Source organism: Bactrocera latifrons, unplaced genomic scaffold (genome assembly GCF_001853355.1).
Source record: "Bactrocera latifrons isolate USDA-ARS-PBARC rearing strain unplaced genomic scaffold, ASM185335v1 scaffold_36, whole genome shotgun sequence".
Taxonomy (NCBI): Eukaryota; Metazoa; Arthropoda; class Insecta; order Diptera; family Tephritidae; genus Bactrocera; species Bactrocera latifrons.
In genome coordinates, this window is record NW_017537001.1 from 1,717,186 (window position 1) to 1,733,618 (window position 16,433).

General features: G+C 37.3%; 1 protein-coding gene across 2 annotated transcripts in view; it reads left to right on the plus strand.

Moving 5' to 3' along the window:
* The first annotated feature begins 3,049 nt into the window (after positions 1–3,049).
* Positions 3,050–16,433, plus strand: part of LOC108971785 — a 34,807-nt gene continuing 21,423 nt past the window's right edge. Inside the window, exons 1-2 of one of the 2 annotated variants that reach the window (XM_018938062.1) lie at positions 3,050–3,688; positions 9,181–9,773. In XM_018938062.1, coding sequence (XP_018793607.1) covers positions 9,762–9,773 — 12 coding nt within the window. In that variant the 5' untranslated portion in view covers positions 3,050–3,688; positions 9,181–9,761. Of the gene's footprint in view, positions 3,689–7,730; positions 7,851–9,180; positions 9,774–16,433 lie in introns of those variants that run through there. The other variant, XM_018938064.1, reaches the window with a different exon arrangement.

Here is a 16,433-nt window from a genome sequence, read left to right on the forward strand (position 1 = left end):
CTTTTCAAGTTCACAATAAAATAAATAAAACAAACTTTTGCTTTTATCCTTCAAATTATCATTTTTCCTTAAACTTACCAAGAATTTCATTGTGGCTGTTTGATTTCTTGTACTTTCGCTTTAAGCTTAGAATGTTTACTAATAAATTCCGCGCGACTGAGCTGGATTTTTATACTCTCACTGAAACACAGAAATAAGAACAAAAAAACTCGTTTGTTTTGAATTTTAGAACAAATCTTGAGCTAACTTCTCCCTTTTTGTTATTAATTATTTGTTGTTGTTCGGCAATGTCAACATGAGTAAATCAAASGAATGCGTGAGATTTTTTTTGTTAWTKCTTACGTTYACACTTCTGTTTTGCAAATCATCATCGCATACGTAAATTTACATAGATATGGGCTTTTGGCGGTAGTTTGTAAATAAATATTTAGAAATAGGTCCTGTTTTGTTTACTAATGATCATATKCATAAATCTTGGGAAGAATTAAAATAGTATATGTAACCGAAAGTGGGGGCCGATAAGGTTACATAATTAACAAACAAAAAAGTGCTATTAATTTTTTTTAGTTTCTTACTAGTTCAATGAAAGAACTAAATTCCAATGTTCAGAGTTTCTAACCACGTGTCTATTCGGCTAATTTTGGCTTTCTTCATGSGAAATTCATAATAAAAACTATTTTTAAATGAAAAATAGAAAACTGAACTGTTGAGCTGAAACTTTTTAGTAGGTTTCCAGTTTATCAAAAGTTATATCTTTGTATATTTGTATATTAGTGAGAATAGATGAAATATATTATATATTATACAACACTTCAATATAGTCCCAACTATTTTGAAGCTGTGGCAAATCAATTTTCTTTCAAGCATCCTAACAACTTATAAGTCCGGATATGCAAAGACAAGTAATTTTTGTAAAAAAAATCTAGATTAGCCAAATCCCTTTCTTTAATTTTGAGAAATTTTGTGCTCTTTTCTATATCATCTGATCCGCAAACCAAGTCAAATACATGTGGGGTTTTATTTACGACACGAAAAGTTTGTCTGTCGAAGAAAAAAATTTAGCGAGTTTACTTCAAAGTTTGGGTTAACAAAGAAACTACAGCTGCGGAATCGTTGATATTGTTCCAGAAGTATTTTAGAGAACTTATTTTAACACAAAGTCAAGTATTTGAGTAGTACAAAGCATTCTGTTAAGGTCATGAAGTCATCGAATACTTAMATCAAAAATGAAGTTCTGGTAACAGAGAGATAGCAGTGGATCTCAGTCTCCTTTGATTTGACTTAACATGTCTTGTTTATTGTTTTTTGTATGAAACGTGTCGTACGAGTAAAAGAGGTGTTTGACAACTTGCCATCCATCAAACTTATTAGTATTTGTGGCGAAACGTGGGTTTTTGAATCGAAACTGTCTATGAGTCTAGCGAATGACGATCCAAAACCGAGCCGAAATTAAAAAAAAAAAAATTAAATTCAATGAAGATGCTGAAGGCCTTTGTATTGGACATTACAAAWTTGAAGAAATTTTTATCATTGCTGTAGATGCCAGATTTATTGATAAATAATTTCAGATGGAGTTGCCACCAATCATGACAACGAAAACAGAAAATGTTGCRAACAGTTTAAGAAAATCTTCAGAAAAATAAAAGTTTCCAATGGGGTCATATTTGTTGGTATAGAGTTACCACTTACAGAAAAAGATAAACGCTAAAAACAGTCAACAATTGTGTGCAACTATAAAAARTTCATGAAAGCATTGCTACGAAGCTTTACTTTTGGAAAGAAGAAAATTATAATAGAGTTGCCAACTCACAAACACAATTTGAGCAAATTTTTGAAGATTTATGTACTATAAGCATAACGCAGCTAGTGTGATATAAAAAAAAAAACTATTTTTGAATTTTGAAAAAAAAAAAAAAATTTGTTTTTACATTTCCATAGGTTCTGCCTTTGAAAATAACATATTAGAGTTTTAAATCGATTTCTCAAATACTTTTTAGTTACAGCCTTCTCAAAGCTCAGTGGAATTTTGTCAATTTTTGATTTTTTCTTTTTCGAACGCAGATCATTGTACGGGCAATATCTTTAAATAGAGGCTTTTCTTTTTACGTTGTACCGCAATAGAGGAGAACCTGTTTTTAGCGACACCGCAGATCGCGTGAACCTCGAGTGCTTATTTTTAAAATATGTATAAATATATCTTTGAAAAGATAATAAATATATTATTATTTTTTTTTATTCTCGAAAATCGCCTTTTTTTAGACTGTTGCACTGGCTGTGCTTCTTAAAAAACTAGCCTATACATACTAATTTTCCCGAGTTAGATTTAAAACAATCAATTAGTTTTATACACAAATTTTTCTCACAGTGTATTTAATAGATTAATTTAACATTGGAACGGAACTTGCTAGTTCACTTTCGTTGGCCAGGCCGAAATCTAAAAGAATTGCCGACAAAAAAAAAACGTTATGATGCGCGAATTAATTAGAATAAATATATATTCAGCATATATTTTAGTCGGCTTATACTTTCGACGCTACAGTTTATTTATTTTCAATAATATTTTTTTTTTTTTTAATTTGGAAAATGCTAATAATACATGTATGTATGTATGCTTGCAGAAATGTGTGTGGCTGTGACGCGTATATTTAAAAAATTCGAAAATGTAATCGAACTGCTTTGAAAATGAGAAAACCCTATTTTACTATCACACTTTGTGTTGGTGGTTAGTTGCTAGAGCGCAAATGTGGATTGAGGCGGGGGTGGGCCCAGCAGCACTAGTAAGCACCCAAACGGACTTATTACCCTTGAAACTTCCCACTATTTTTCACAACACCCTCAAAGAGAGGGCAGCATCAATGTATGCGCGCTCTCTCTCTCTCGCGCTCTCACCTATTTTCGCTCGCTTATCAWGCCTGTGCTTTGGTAAGCGATCCGCTCCGGTACACGGAGGCTGGATAGCTGGCTTAACGGCCTAACTAACAACTAACGGCCTGCTTTGCCTGCTGCCAGTTTTGCGGCTGTCTGTGTTGGTCCATACGCAGATGGAAAAGTCAATTTTTCATCACGGCGCAGCGCGAAGGGTGTTTTTACTTGAAAATCGAAAATTCATTCACGCTAAAATTTATTGAATCACAATTTATATACTCAAAGCAGCCGTAATTTAAAGATTGTGGAGAAAACCGTTAAGCACAGCGCATAAAAATCAATAAGGAAATTCACTAAAATCTATATACAAAAAGAAAAAGATTCTGCCTTTAGTGTGTGTGCGTGCGTGCGTGCGTATGTGATTTTTTTTCTGGTGTGTGTCGATTTTGTAATTCGGAAACGCGATGCGAACGCGAGCATGAATTTCGTTTTACGCCTTTGGCTGCAGTCGAAATCGACGATTGGCAGCACGCGCTGACGCCGACAACGGCATCCACAAACCAATCGTATAGATGTGCGGACGCAGTAACGACGGCAGTGACAGCGACAGCGGCKGAGGCAGCCCACTAAACGGTGTGTAAGAAGTGCCAAAGTGGATTTGGCTGTGCTCGCGCGCTTGTGTGCGTGTGCGTGTGTGCGCGCAAATCTGTGTGTGAGAAAATTTTATCGGAAYTCGGAGCGTAGAAAAATCTATTGACGGAGCGCGTGGTGTTTGTGCCCCAGACAAGTGAGTGCGAGCAGATTTTCGAAAAATATTCAATGGGTAAATTGCAAATTATTGAAAAGTTTTTAATTTTGAAAGTCGAAAAATAAATAAAATGAGATGTGTGGGCGTGTATATAGAAATATCAACAAGAAAATAAGCCAAACTTTAACGTGTGCAAGAAGGAGAAAAAGCTTAGCAGCAAGCAACGCCGCGTCAGCTGCCGCGTACGCGTACGGAGCCGCACGGGGGCACTCTAGCGCTGCTTGTGTGCGCCTATAACAAGCGAACGCTCTGAAAATTTGTGCAAAAAGCAATATATTATATTTATTTAAGAACCCCCACAACTGCAGCGCACATCTCGACGCGTCTTCATTGTTGCCGCAACGCCAGTTAACAATTTCAATATCAGCCTCCTTAATCTTAATCAATTTATTAACATAAAGCCTTCTACCACTCATTATTGGTTATTAGTTAAAAAAAAAAAATTATAGCCTTCGCTCAAAAGTGGCGTTTATTGTGTTATTTATTCACGTTGCTGTCCATTGAGTGGCTAAAGTGTTTATTGACCCATTGTTTCACATATTGCTGAGCTTCAACACATTACATACACCCCCGCACTCACCTCTACACATTCACTCACCTCCCACCACCACAAACACACATTCACCTACGCCACACACACCCCGCAACCCACACTTTCGCTCACTTGTACTCATATCGCAGGCCATCAGAACGTGATTAGTTGCCCTACCCCTTTTTTGGCACAGAAACAGGGTGTATTGCACTCGAAAGTGTCGCTTGTAATTATCCGCATGCATTGTTTGTGTCCATTATTTTTTAAATCAGTTAACGGTTTTATTAAATCATCGATTTCTATACTCATAAATGTGTGCATGAAAGCATATATAGCTGATTCGGAAAAGTAACTTGCTGCGATTCGATTTTTTTTTATCCCAAGTTGGCCTCTTTCGTTTTCTTTCTCTGATATGTTTCCTTAGAGCATAAGAATTCAGCAAAATTATAGTTTTTAGTGACTAATTAGCCTTCAGTTGACTCGTATCCCAAACCAGACCAATCTAAAAGAAATGGATGGTTGTTTTTAATATCATTTTTAATACGGACGGTCTTAAGTGGTTTAGGGTTAGAGGTGTTTGAGATGTCTTTTCATAAAGTCCTTCGGTCGTTCTGATGCAGTTTAAAATTGCTAGTTTCAATAGACTAGCCAAGAAGCAGCTTGTGTAACGATATACTTACACTCAAGATCATATTTGATCTGATCCGGATTGGTTGTTGTTGTTCTTGTMGAGGCAGAATTCTGTCGAGTTGACAGTGCTTGGCCGTTTAACAATCCGAAGCCGTTTCGATTACTTAGACTCGACTGTCGTGGGACCGGCTGGCCCGAACTGGTCAATGTAAAACGCACGTACCAACCGAATAAATATTTTTTTTCCTAGTCCGGGTCAAATTCGATCTCAATTGTATTCATTGGAAACTTGTTTCCATTGCCGGAGTCAGCAAAATCGCTTCGACAGAAATGAGTTTATCAGCAYAGAAATGAGATTACGTATACTTAATTAGAAGCAGTTAAAATCACAATTTCAGAAATAAGATTTTGATCTTTGCKGAGTAAGAGTTTCAACTCAACACTGAACCCTTGTTACTACGACAGTTAAATCTACATTACTGGAAGGAACCCGGAATTATAACCGACTAAAAACTATTCGCTTTTCATTGGGGGACTTTTTTACGATCCGAGTCCACCGCTGGGGAGGGATGTTTAGCCTTTTCACTTTAGCTTGCCTTCAAACGGATGAYTTTGGCTACACAGAGGATACTTGGCCTAACATCAAAAGTCGTGAGCTGCTTGAGTCATATGTAAAATAATCGTTTCTGGCCACTCCTAAACTACAATAATTCCAGGGGTAATATTATAGACTTATACTGTAAATTAGAGATAGTAAGATCGTTCGGTTTGCATGTCGGCTATATGTTATAGGGGTCCGATATCGGCCGTTCCGACAAATGAGCAGCTTCTTTACGAGAAAATTACGTTTGCAAAATTTCAAACTGATATCTTAAAAACTGAGGGACTAGTTCGTATATATACAGMCAGACAGACGGACAGACGGACAACATACTCATCATTTATTTATATACTTTATAGGGTCTCCAACGCTTCCTTCTGTGTGGTACAAACTTCGTGACAAACTTAATATACCCTATTATGGGTATAAAAAATTTTTGCTTCGGGCGCACCCTTTCCCAAGAGCAATTCTTAAAGCAAAAAGTTTATAAAAACTATTAATCTTGATACGAATCGGTCAGTTTGTATGGCAGCTATATGATATAGTGCAGCTTCTTGGATAGAAAAGGATCTGCTAAATTTTTAGATAAATATCCCAAAACCCGACGGACGGTTCAGGGCTCAATAAGCTTCAGCTCATAGAAAACTACGTTTGTTCATTAAATCGAAATTTAATCGATCTGGTTGTTTGGTTGACCCGGATCTTAACGAATATATCTATAGAATTAATTTAAAAAAATTGAGTTCAAACAGTTCCTTAGGCGACATACATAAATCGGACCTATTGAAAAAGAGAATTATTTGCGATTTAAAAATGGATTAAATAGAGTACACTTTTAATGAAAGTTTATCAATAGAAAAGTAAATTCATCACTTTGTACTCAGATTATGCTAGATTAGTAACTTCTTCGTGATGACAAGAAGTCGTTCGTAGCCYTAGCTTGTTCCCTTACTTCTAATTAGTTGTACACCATGGCGAAGGCGSGACTTCAGGTAGTCGATAATGCAAAGTAATTACGAACAGTTAAGATTAGTCGTTTTGATAGCATMAATTTTTGACATCTTATACATACCGTTATTTGTATTCGAACGGCAAAAATACACACTAGGAGATACAAGTCCACCTTCATAATAGCAATAGGCTTCACTTTTATAGGCATTGTTCTATGTCGTGCTAAGTATTCTCGTTATATTTGAAGTACTATATCAATAACAATGTGTGCGGAGATGTTGTGAGCGCCACTACTATGTGCTACTAAACTAATGAGCGCTGCGCTTTGACCAGCATGTATGCATTGACATATGTATGTCTTGATGTGTGTGTGTGCGTATTCCTACTTTACGTTAGTGGCCTTCAGTTTAACTTAGATAAATATTTTCCTTCAATTAGTAACTGTTAAAAGAGAAAAAGGTCAAATATGAATAAATAAAATGTGCCGTGATGTGAAATCCGCTCACTGCTGCTGTTGCTGACGCCGCGGCTGCCAGAAGCTGAGCAGATTTTTTCCAGAAAAACAGATGTAAATATGCATACAATACACATACATACAAGCATGCATGTGTACATACGAAAGTACATGTGGACAAAGGCGAAAGCACACACGCAAACACATGTGGAGGTAAATGTTTAGCTGGACTTCGACAAGCTCAATAAAACGACAAGGAAAGCAAGTAACGGATGTCAGTGTATGTAGTAGAGAAATTTTTCGTAGATTTTGCGAAATTCAAGCAYAAAAGGAAGAAAGTATGAGATAAAGAGTGCGTGTTATTAAAAAGGAATGCAAAGTGRAATAGCTAAAAATACGTGTAATAAAAGAAGAGCAGCCAACTTCAAGACGTCGTAAATAGAGACATGCACACACACACTACCACTAAAAAGTTAACGAATGAGATGCAAACGTCAAAACGGTAATAGAACAGAGATATCGAWGGAGCGTAAAGGAGAGAAAGATTACGCTTAAAATAAGCGAGGGTGTGGGAAAGAGAGAGTGAGAAAGAGAGCGAGATAGTGGCAAGAGAGCGCAATTAAAGTCGAGGGACTGTGTAGGTGTGTAGCACTACGCCGAAAATTGGGCGTTAATAATTGAAAGTATTGAGCGAAAAAGGACCCAAAGATACTATGGATGGGTAAAGCGCCACGATAAGCTTTTGTGCAATGAAAGACTAACACGCCAAATAAACGGAAGCAATCTCAAGCAAAAAAATGCCAATAGAAAGTGTAGAGTGAAAAAAGGAAGTCGAATAACTGTATGAATGAAATTACTTTCAGCTGGTGGGAAAGGCGCTGGTGGTAGTGGAACTTATGTGGATGAATTCAAGTAGTATTATGAAAATACAGAGTAAATGTCGAGTTAAGAGAGAGAAGGCAAGAACTGGTGTTCGAAGGAAAATAACACAACTGGTTGATATKTAAAGGTGCCAAATGGAAATATTTTGTTTCTATATTTCGAATTTCTAACTAACAGGACTACAACTGAAACTTTTTACATGTTTAATATTACCTAAGAAACACATTTTCCACACAAAAATTAAAATTTAAATCACCGAAATTGAGCCCTGCACAATTTTTAGAATATTTGTTTGGAAACTTATGGTTAAACTGAAACTGCTCCTTTGTTCGAACGCCACTATAGCATACAGCTGTCATGTTCTTTTCTGCAAAACTTTGCTTGTCTGATAATATGTTTTCACTGAATTATTAGGTGCAGATTATTGCTGAAAGTAACGCTACATTCTTAAAAGAAAACGTTCAGATCGGACAACTATAGCCTATAGCTGCAGCAAAACGGATCTAGCCAAGAAGTCCTTGTACAGAGAACCTTCTTATTTACTGAGATATTTTAACGAACTCAGGAGCAGATTATTACCCAAGATTACGCCACAATCCCCAAGAGAATTGTTCAGTTCGGATAATTATAGCCTATAGCTCAGATATAAACTGAACTGGTATAAAAACACCCGTCGAGAAGACTACAGGAAATGCCTAGAGCATCTCTTGAGCATTGGGAAGAATCTGGGACCCCCGAGTATGATATACTGAAGAAGGTATCGACAGTGAGGTTCTAGAGTGTGTTAAAATTCGCGTCAAGCACAGCCATCCTAACCGATGATTACTCCTCTTGGATTTMGCAAATGAAATCCATCGGGTATCGCAAAAGATCGAACAGGTCTATGCGTGGCTTATTGGCCTACCAGATTAATCTAACCTAATTGGTATCAACAAGCACCTGCAAAGGGTAGCTTCTATTCAGCCGAAGTTAACATTTGCCTCGTATTTATTATATATTTCTTTATTGAGAGCATTTTAACCTTTTAAGGCTCTATAGGGGTCATAAAGAATCTTTATCGAGATAGCTGATTTAATTATTTAGAAAATGTAAATAATTTAGGCTGTTGAAAACCAGTTTCTGAACGAGGTAATGATTTTAAATGTTGAATAAAGTTAATCGATTAGCCACAGGAGGTAGGTGGTTTATAGCAATGAAATTCAGTGAAATTTTATGTTAGAAGAAAAAGGAGATATGAAATCTTAACCCTTAACTTTATAGAAAGTGTTATAAGACCTTTCCGTTATAGAGCTTAATGTTGAGAATTTTGTTTAAAATTGTAAGTTATATTGTAATTTTTAAAAATAAATATTTTTTATTTTTCATACTTATGCTTATGTTTTTTTTTCTTTAATAAAAAAGTCCTTAAAAAATACATATTTTTTTAATAAAAATTAATTTCAAAAACTCTATTACAGAACGTTTTGCAGTAAACAAGATAAAAATAACCCGAAAACACTATAAGGTACAGCAACAAAAGTAACACAACAAAACAATGACATTAAACGAACAGTGTATAGAAAGGAACAGACAGAAAAACATTGTTAATATATGCCCCAAAAAATATCTTCGAAAAAACGAATAATCATAATAACAACAAACACATCGTCTTCCCAGTGAATTAAATGCACAAATAATTAAATCGAAACACATAATAAATTTAAACTTAAAATATTAAATCAACAAATYTAGAAGCAATAAAACAATTATCAACCATCGAGAACTGAGTGTAGAGAAGTTAAGCTTTTGGAACACCCTGCAAAATYAACGCACCCAAATTGAGAAGCAATAATCGGCAGCAGAGTAAGTTTCCGAAAAAATTATTAATGCATAAAATTGTTGAGAAAACGTCGAGAAACTTACACCGAATTGCGTTTGAGTGAAGCTTGAGTTTTAATGCGGACAGTGGTGACGGTAGCAGTGTGGCAGCGCGGCGATACCGGATGGCAGATAACACAGACCCTCGATATCGTGGGCGGCTCTGTTGAGGCATGTCGTAATGGCCAGAGAGGTAAGTGTGCGAAGCTTTTACATGAAATTGTTTTTATGTATGTACATATGTACTATTAAGTTAAAAATGGACGAATAGGTGAAAGCACATTACAATTTTTATGCTCTTGCAACATGTTGCTACAGAGTATAACAGGTTTTTTCACCCAACGGTTGTACGTATCACCGGAAGGTTTGAAAACTACGCTTCAACAGCCGTTATAACCTCTTTATTTGAAGAAAACGCTTGTGACGCATAAACTTTTTGAGTTCTTTAAACAAATGGAAATCGCTAAGGGCAAAATCTGATGAATACGGTGAATGCTCCAGCAATTCGAACTTTAATTCATAGATTTTRGCCATTGTTAAAAGACTATTGTGACAAGGACTACTATGACACAAGGGTGTCCTGATGGAAAAGGATATTTTTCTTCGGCAAAATGAATCCTATTTTCACGATTTTTTYCCCTCAACTGGTCCAAAAGGTTGCAATAATATTCTGAATTAATAGTTTTACCAGTTTGCAAGTAATCCACAAACAAAATTAATATCGCATCCCAAAAATTGATGCCATAACTTTCTTGGTAACAGTGTTGGTTCGATCATCTGTTTTATGTGGTTTTAGTTACGACACCTTTAATTTAATATTATTGAACCTTATAATCCTTTATTAGCTCCAAAAACTGGCTCCAATCGAAAAAAAGAGTGAATTATTTCGTTGCAGTGAATGTGTCTCTCTCACTCTTATACCSCTTAYTTCTATCGTTTCGAACATTTCATTTCCGGATAGTTTGCTTTCACTCAGAAAAGCTTAGTCCCTGTATATTGATCTAGATTCTTCAYATTCACTAATGGAGATATGTGGATTTCAAGGCAAATATTGCTGTTTTTCTTTTAACTGGTTCTAATATATTTGACTTTTTCAGGTTTTCGAAGAATTATCAAATATCATTAATAATGTATCGACATATGTATGTATACAATATGAGCAGAAGAGAAAATATTCCATAATATGTTGGATTTAAAATTCTTTTGATTCCATTTAAAATTATTGCTGGTATGAATAAGGCAATGAATTCGTTTAGGAAAAAAAACTTAATAGATTAGTGTTATTTAACTGGCTTACCACATACAAAAAATACATAAAAGTTCTTCAACCTGGCATAAAGCAATCTCAACTTTATCTGTTAGAATCTTAATTCTAAAATTTCATTAGTTGCTATTCAATCACATCATATTTCATATTTTTTATTTTYATTAAATTTTTGTTAAACAAATATGCACTCATGAAACTTGTTTCGAACCCATTTCTTTGCATGAAACCTGCTTTAGACGGAAATTTGCTTCGAGAGCCGGCAAGCGGATGAGWTGTTTTGTTATGAAATACTAATTGATCGGCGCCACCAGATAACAAGTTTAAGAAGTGTGATAATGAAAAGAATGTGAAAATTTAAATGCAACATCATTTCCATAGGTGATAGTTTGCATATGAAAAAAAAAAAACAAGTTCACAGGCTTTACGATCTCTTACGTACGCACCATACTGAGCGAGTTGTTTTCAGCATTTGAAATCAAATGGGATTGACCGCAGTTATTTTTAGCTTTTGAGAGGAACTAGTTGTGCACGAAATATGGGATCGTCTGGAAATTCCAAAGGTTCATAAATATGTAAACTCTAGTATATTATGTTAATGGATATTTAAAAGAAGAATATTTGCAAATGTTGGTTTTTTATTGACAAAGAATTTGCGTCGGTACGTTGTAATTTCGAAAATTTATTTTGTCAAAACACAATAAATAATACATACATAAATTATGCAAACATCGCTATGTTAGCTAGAGGGTGTGGCTTTGACATATTACACTTGGGTGATTTTTTTAGATGGATGGAATTTTTCATTGAAGATAATTATCAAAAAATTAATAAAATTACTACTATTATAATTAGRCTTTTATTTGTTTTGTGATATTTCGTGCGATATTAAGTCGAGCCAAATTAGATTATGTTACGTTAGGTTAAGTAAAAGTATTTTTAGCTTTGTTACGTTAACTTAAGAGCGTTCAATGGTCTGCGCTCATCAGCATGTGTGGTGCACTAAGTTTCACTCCAACCACGGCACTTAACGCAATTTTGAACATAATGCCCATGGASATCGCCATAAGGTATATGGCCACGAAAGGAGGCTATTAGACTCAGAGAATCTGGGTCCTTAAAAGAACCGGATATCGTCACACACTTTGACTGCATATCGGATCATCTGGATGATGGACTCGCCGAATCGAATTCTAGCGGCTCCTTCTTTTGCCATATACCGACGAGGAAGCAATGGGTGGGAAGAAGCCGTCGAAGGAGAGGGGCAGTAAGCTCTTTACGGATTGGTCAAAGCTTGGGGGGAAGGTTGGTAGAGGGGTTWACTTTCGGGAGCTTTCTATTAACTMTAGTTTCAGGCTTCCTGACTATTGCAGTATCCTCCAGGCTGGGGTTGCAGCCATCAAAGTAGCAGCAGATTTGCTGCCCCGGAGTGCGTCCTCCTTTAGAGAAGTAAACATTCACTCAGATAGCCGAGCGGCGATACTAGAATTGAATTCATTTAGAGTGCGTTCAGCGTTGGTCGAAGAGTGTCTAACGTCGCTATCATTAGCATCGAATGTCTTTGTGATAAGACTGGTATGGGTGACGCGCCATGGCGGAATCGCAGATAATTGCAAAGCTGGTGAGCTAGCAAAGAAAGGCACCCTGGTATTATTATTGGTAAAATGGGAAYGGGTCGGTGCTCCCGCATCCTCTTGTGTTCTACTACTGGATAAGTGCGCAGTCGCAAAAGCGTATTGTCCCAAGATTAATCGCAGGAGATTTAGCGATTGATGGCTTTGCATTTACCAAGGCTCTCCCTAGTTGTGGGGCTTTTAACAGAGCATTGCCCTATTGGCGTACATGCTGTAAGGTTGGGAATTACCAGACGCCGGCTGCAGAAGCTGTTTGGAAGAACATGCGGTAGAAACAACTCAGCACTTCCTTCTTCAGACATCCCACCGAACTGGCGGGTGTTTAAATTAAGCGCCTTTGCAAGTCAGTATAGGCTACTAAGCTTTTTGCCAATCTGTAAGTCCGAACACAGGAGCTCTTATTTTCAATGGCTTCACAAAGGACTACATTTATCAGTCCACGATCGATCTTTGATCGGCCATCTAACCTAACCTACGTTAACGTAAGCTTAGTTATGTTGTATTAAGTGCACACCAAATTAAATGGCAAACCGCATAACAATGAAAAATATTAAAGTGTCACCTTAAGCTCACCTTTATAAAGCCCACAGGAAAAATTGTAAAAATATTTGCTCCAGCCTTAACACTACTACCTCTAAACCACATTATAATAGCAACAACTGCATCAATGCGCTGTTAAATCCCCAATTGCCTAACAGCAATGTTAACTGAACAGCTTCTGTTGTGTTAACATTGTATGAATAGCATTTGTGCGATTATTTATGACTTTTCAGCGCTAAATAACGGCATGCAGTTGCACAATAACTGACAATTGAGCAATCGAACGCTGCTAGTGCCGTAATACGGAAATTTGGGTGCAGGTGCTGAGCAACGGTTTAGTTGGCAGCATAAAGCTTGTACGCTTGCCATGACAGGTCTTATGATGAACTTATCTACGTTAGCCTTCAGCTGCTGCTACGGTAAGCGAAATGTTGCGATAATTTACAGTTACACTGTCGCATTAACGGCCTGACAGTGACTCGGCCAGCCGTTAATGATAGGCATAATTTACATACATATTTATGTATTTATGGATGTGGTGGTGTGTGTAAGTGTGTGACAGACAAGCATTGCTGCATCTTGCATGTTGCGAGCGTGAGTGGATTTGAAGAAATAACACTCAGCGCCTGCAATCTGCTGCTGCCTTTCATACTCACGATGTCTTTTGCCAATGAAATCTTCACAACACCACTCTCATTATGCGCCGTTGCATTGTCTGTGCAGCTGCTGCTGCAAGTTCGCTTAATGATTGCGGAGTGCGGTGTGGTTTGCGAGTGTGCTGGCTGTTTGGCTGGCTGCTTGGTGTTGATGCAGTCGAGCATTTGTGGGACACTGGCAGCGTTCGAGTGACTGACTAGCTTTGACCTAAATATCTGCAGGGGGAGGTGGTGCGTAGTGCTTTGCATGTGGCAAGTATCATACAGCATGTGGTGTGTGTGTGTGCAGCACATATTACCTTTCTACTTAAGAGGGGGGCACACAGTATGTACATATGGATGTATAGCATAGTGGTAAATATGTGTGAGTATAAGTGCACACGCATATACCTATGCATATGCATGTATGTGTGTGCTTCTGTGTATGTAGAGCGCTTGGTGCCTCACAAGTTCGCCGTTTACTACAGCTGTTTCTGCTGTTCGCATACAACTTTATGTATTTATTGTTGTTGTTGCTGCTACTGATTGCGCTTTTGTTGTTGTCATAACGCCAGCAACGGTTTGAATTCCTTTCACTTTGGCTCATATGAGAATTTCGTCTTGCTGCTAAAGTTTTTCTTTGTTTGCGTCGTTGCCATATATTTTGCATTGTTTGTCATTTTTTATATAAATTTTTTTTTGTTTTTATTTTTTTTTCCTTAAATTTTTGTTAACGTTGCGCTTGTTCTTATTGCTCTTAACGGCCGAGTTGTTGTTGTCCTTGCCACTGCTGTGTTTTGTTTTATTTTTATTTTTTATATTTTATTGTTGTAGTTGTTGTACTCAGCTGTTAGTTGTCATATGCTCATAAATGCTGTGGCAATCTCAGTAGATAATTTCATAGTTGAGAATTTCGCAAAAGCAACAACTTACAACAACTACAGCTGTGTGTACGTGCCAATGAAATGTGGTTGAGTAACACAGTTTGCATGGCTGTTTGTATGTCTGTGTGTCTGTGTGTTACCGCAGCAATTCAGTTGAAACTAAATTCTTTAATATTACATTTCCTAAGTTGTTGTTTTACGGGTTTTTCTTAATATAAATTTTTGTGCCGTTATACATATGTAGATATGTGGACTCATATGGCTGCGGGTTTGTCTGTGTTGTTCTAATTTAGTCTTCCTGCCGTCAGTTTATTATTTTCATATGCCGAAAATACCTTTCTCGCTCWCATTTGAACTGGAATTTCTTCAAATATATATGCATATTGTTAATGTTGTTGTAAGCATAATTYCGGAAATATTAGCTCCACTTTTTTATGTTTTTTTAATAATTTCTTTGGATTACTGCATACATCATGCTGAAGTCTGAATGAATGCACACCAAACCAGCCAAACAAACATATACAAGCATTTACTTTATAGCATCAAGCGTAGAGTTCTYACTTCATTAGCCAACTTTAAGTATTTTTTTATAATTTGCGAAAAGATTTCCTTAAATTTTTGACGTCATCAGCACGTGAGAACTTTAATCCCAAACCTTTGGCGAATAATTATAGTGATTTATAAGAGTCAGCTCCTTCTCCACCTGGTTTTTCCAACGAAGCAGAGGTTTTCCTTTTCCTCTGGTACTGCATTTAATTCTTTCGGGGTTGGAATGTTTTCATCCATTCGGATGGCATAAAATAGCAGCGTAGCCGCTGTCTCTMAATTCGCTGAATCACTTATATATCTATGTCGTCGTCCTCGACTCATCATTTCATCGACTGCGATATTCGCCGTGGTCAACGCKCAAGCGACYAAAAATCTTCCTCAGARCCTTTCGTAACRACGACTCATCAGATGTTGTCAKCGTCCATGCCTCTGCACCAAACTAGGTACTTCCGGAAAGTGATAGGACTGAGTTGATTTAAAAAMATGTATTGAGCCWATCTTTACMATTCTTTAAAACCTTTAAAGTAGGCTATTTCTGCGTCCATGTAGCGCTGCCAGCGCGGTTTCMAATTATTGAAGGCATCGCGGAAGGAATTCTCCCGAAAAGCCTTGAGAGCCAAGGTGCATGCTGCTTCGATACCCTCTATCGTCTCAAAATGCTTGTCTTTCATTGACCTTCTCAGGCAAGAAAACAAAAAAAAAAAAAGTGCGAAATCCACTGCTGAAGCGTTGGAATGCCGGCCTTGGTTAGGTAACCGTTCAAAAGAAAGGTTGTGTGAGCCGGGGCGTTGTCGTGATGCAACTTTCAATCGGCTCCGATATCTGGTCGGACCCGATCAACCCTTCGCAGGAGAAAATTCATGATGGACGATGCATTTGATGTCAAAGAAGACAATGAGCATCGTTTCTTTTGGAATTGCTTATTCTTCGTTTTTTTGGGCGAGGAGACGCCAGCGTGTGCCACTCGGCAYATTGTCTCTTTGTCTTGGGATCATACTCAAAGATGCATGACTCGTCCCCTAAGACTACATTATTCAAAAATTGGGGGTCACTTTCACACTTTTTCAAATTTTCTTGGCACACTTCCACTCGCCGTAATTTCTGGTCGTCAGTGAGCTTGCACCACGATGCTACGGCTGCTACTATGCCGGTCTCTTTCGACCAATTCAGCGATTTTATCGCAATTTTCGACGACAGGCAAGGCCTTCCGGAGCTTGGCGCATCTTCAACCACCTCTACACCAGAACGAAAACGTTGAAACCATCGTTGTGCGGTGTAAATGGAAACTGTATCGGGTCCATAAACTGCACAAATTTTATTGGCGGCTTGAGATGCATTTTTGCCTTT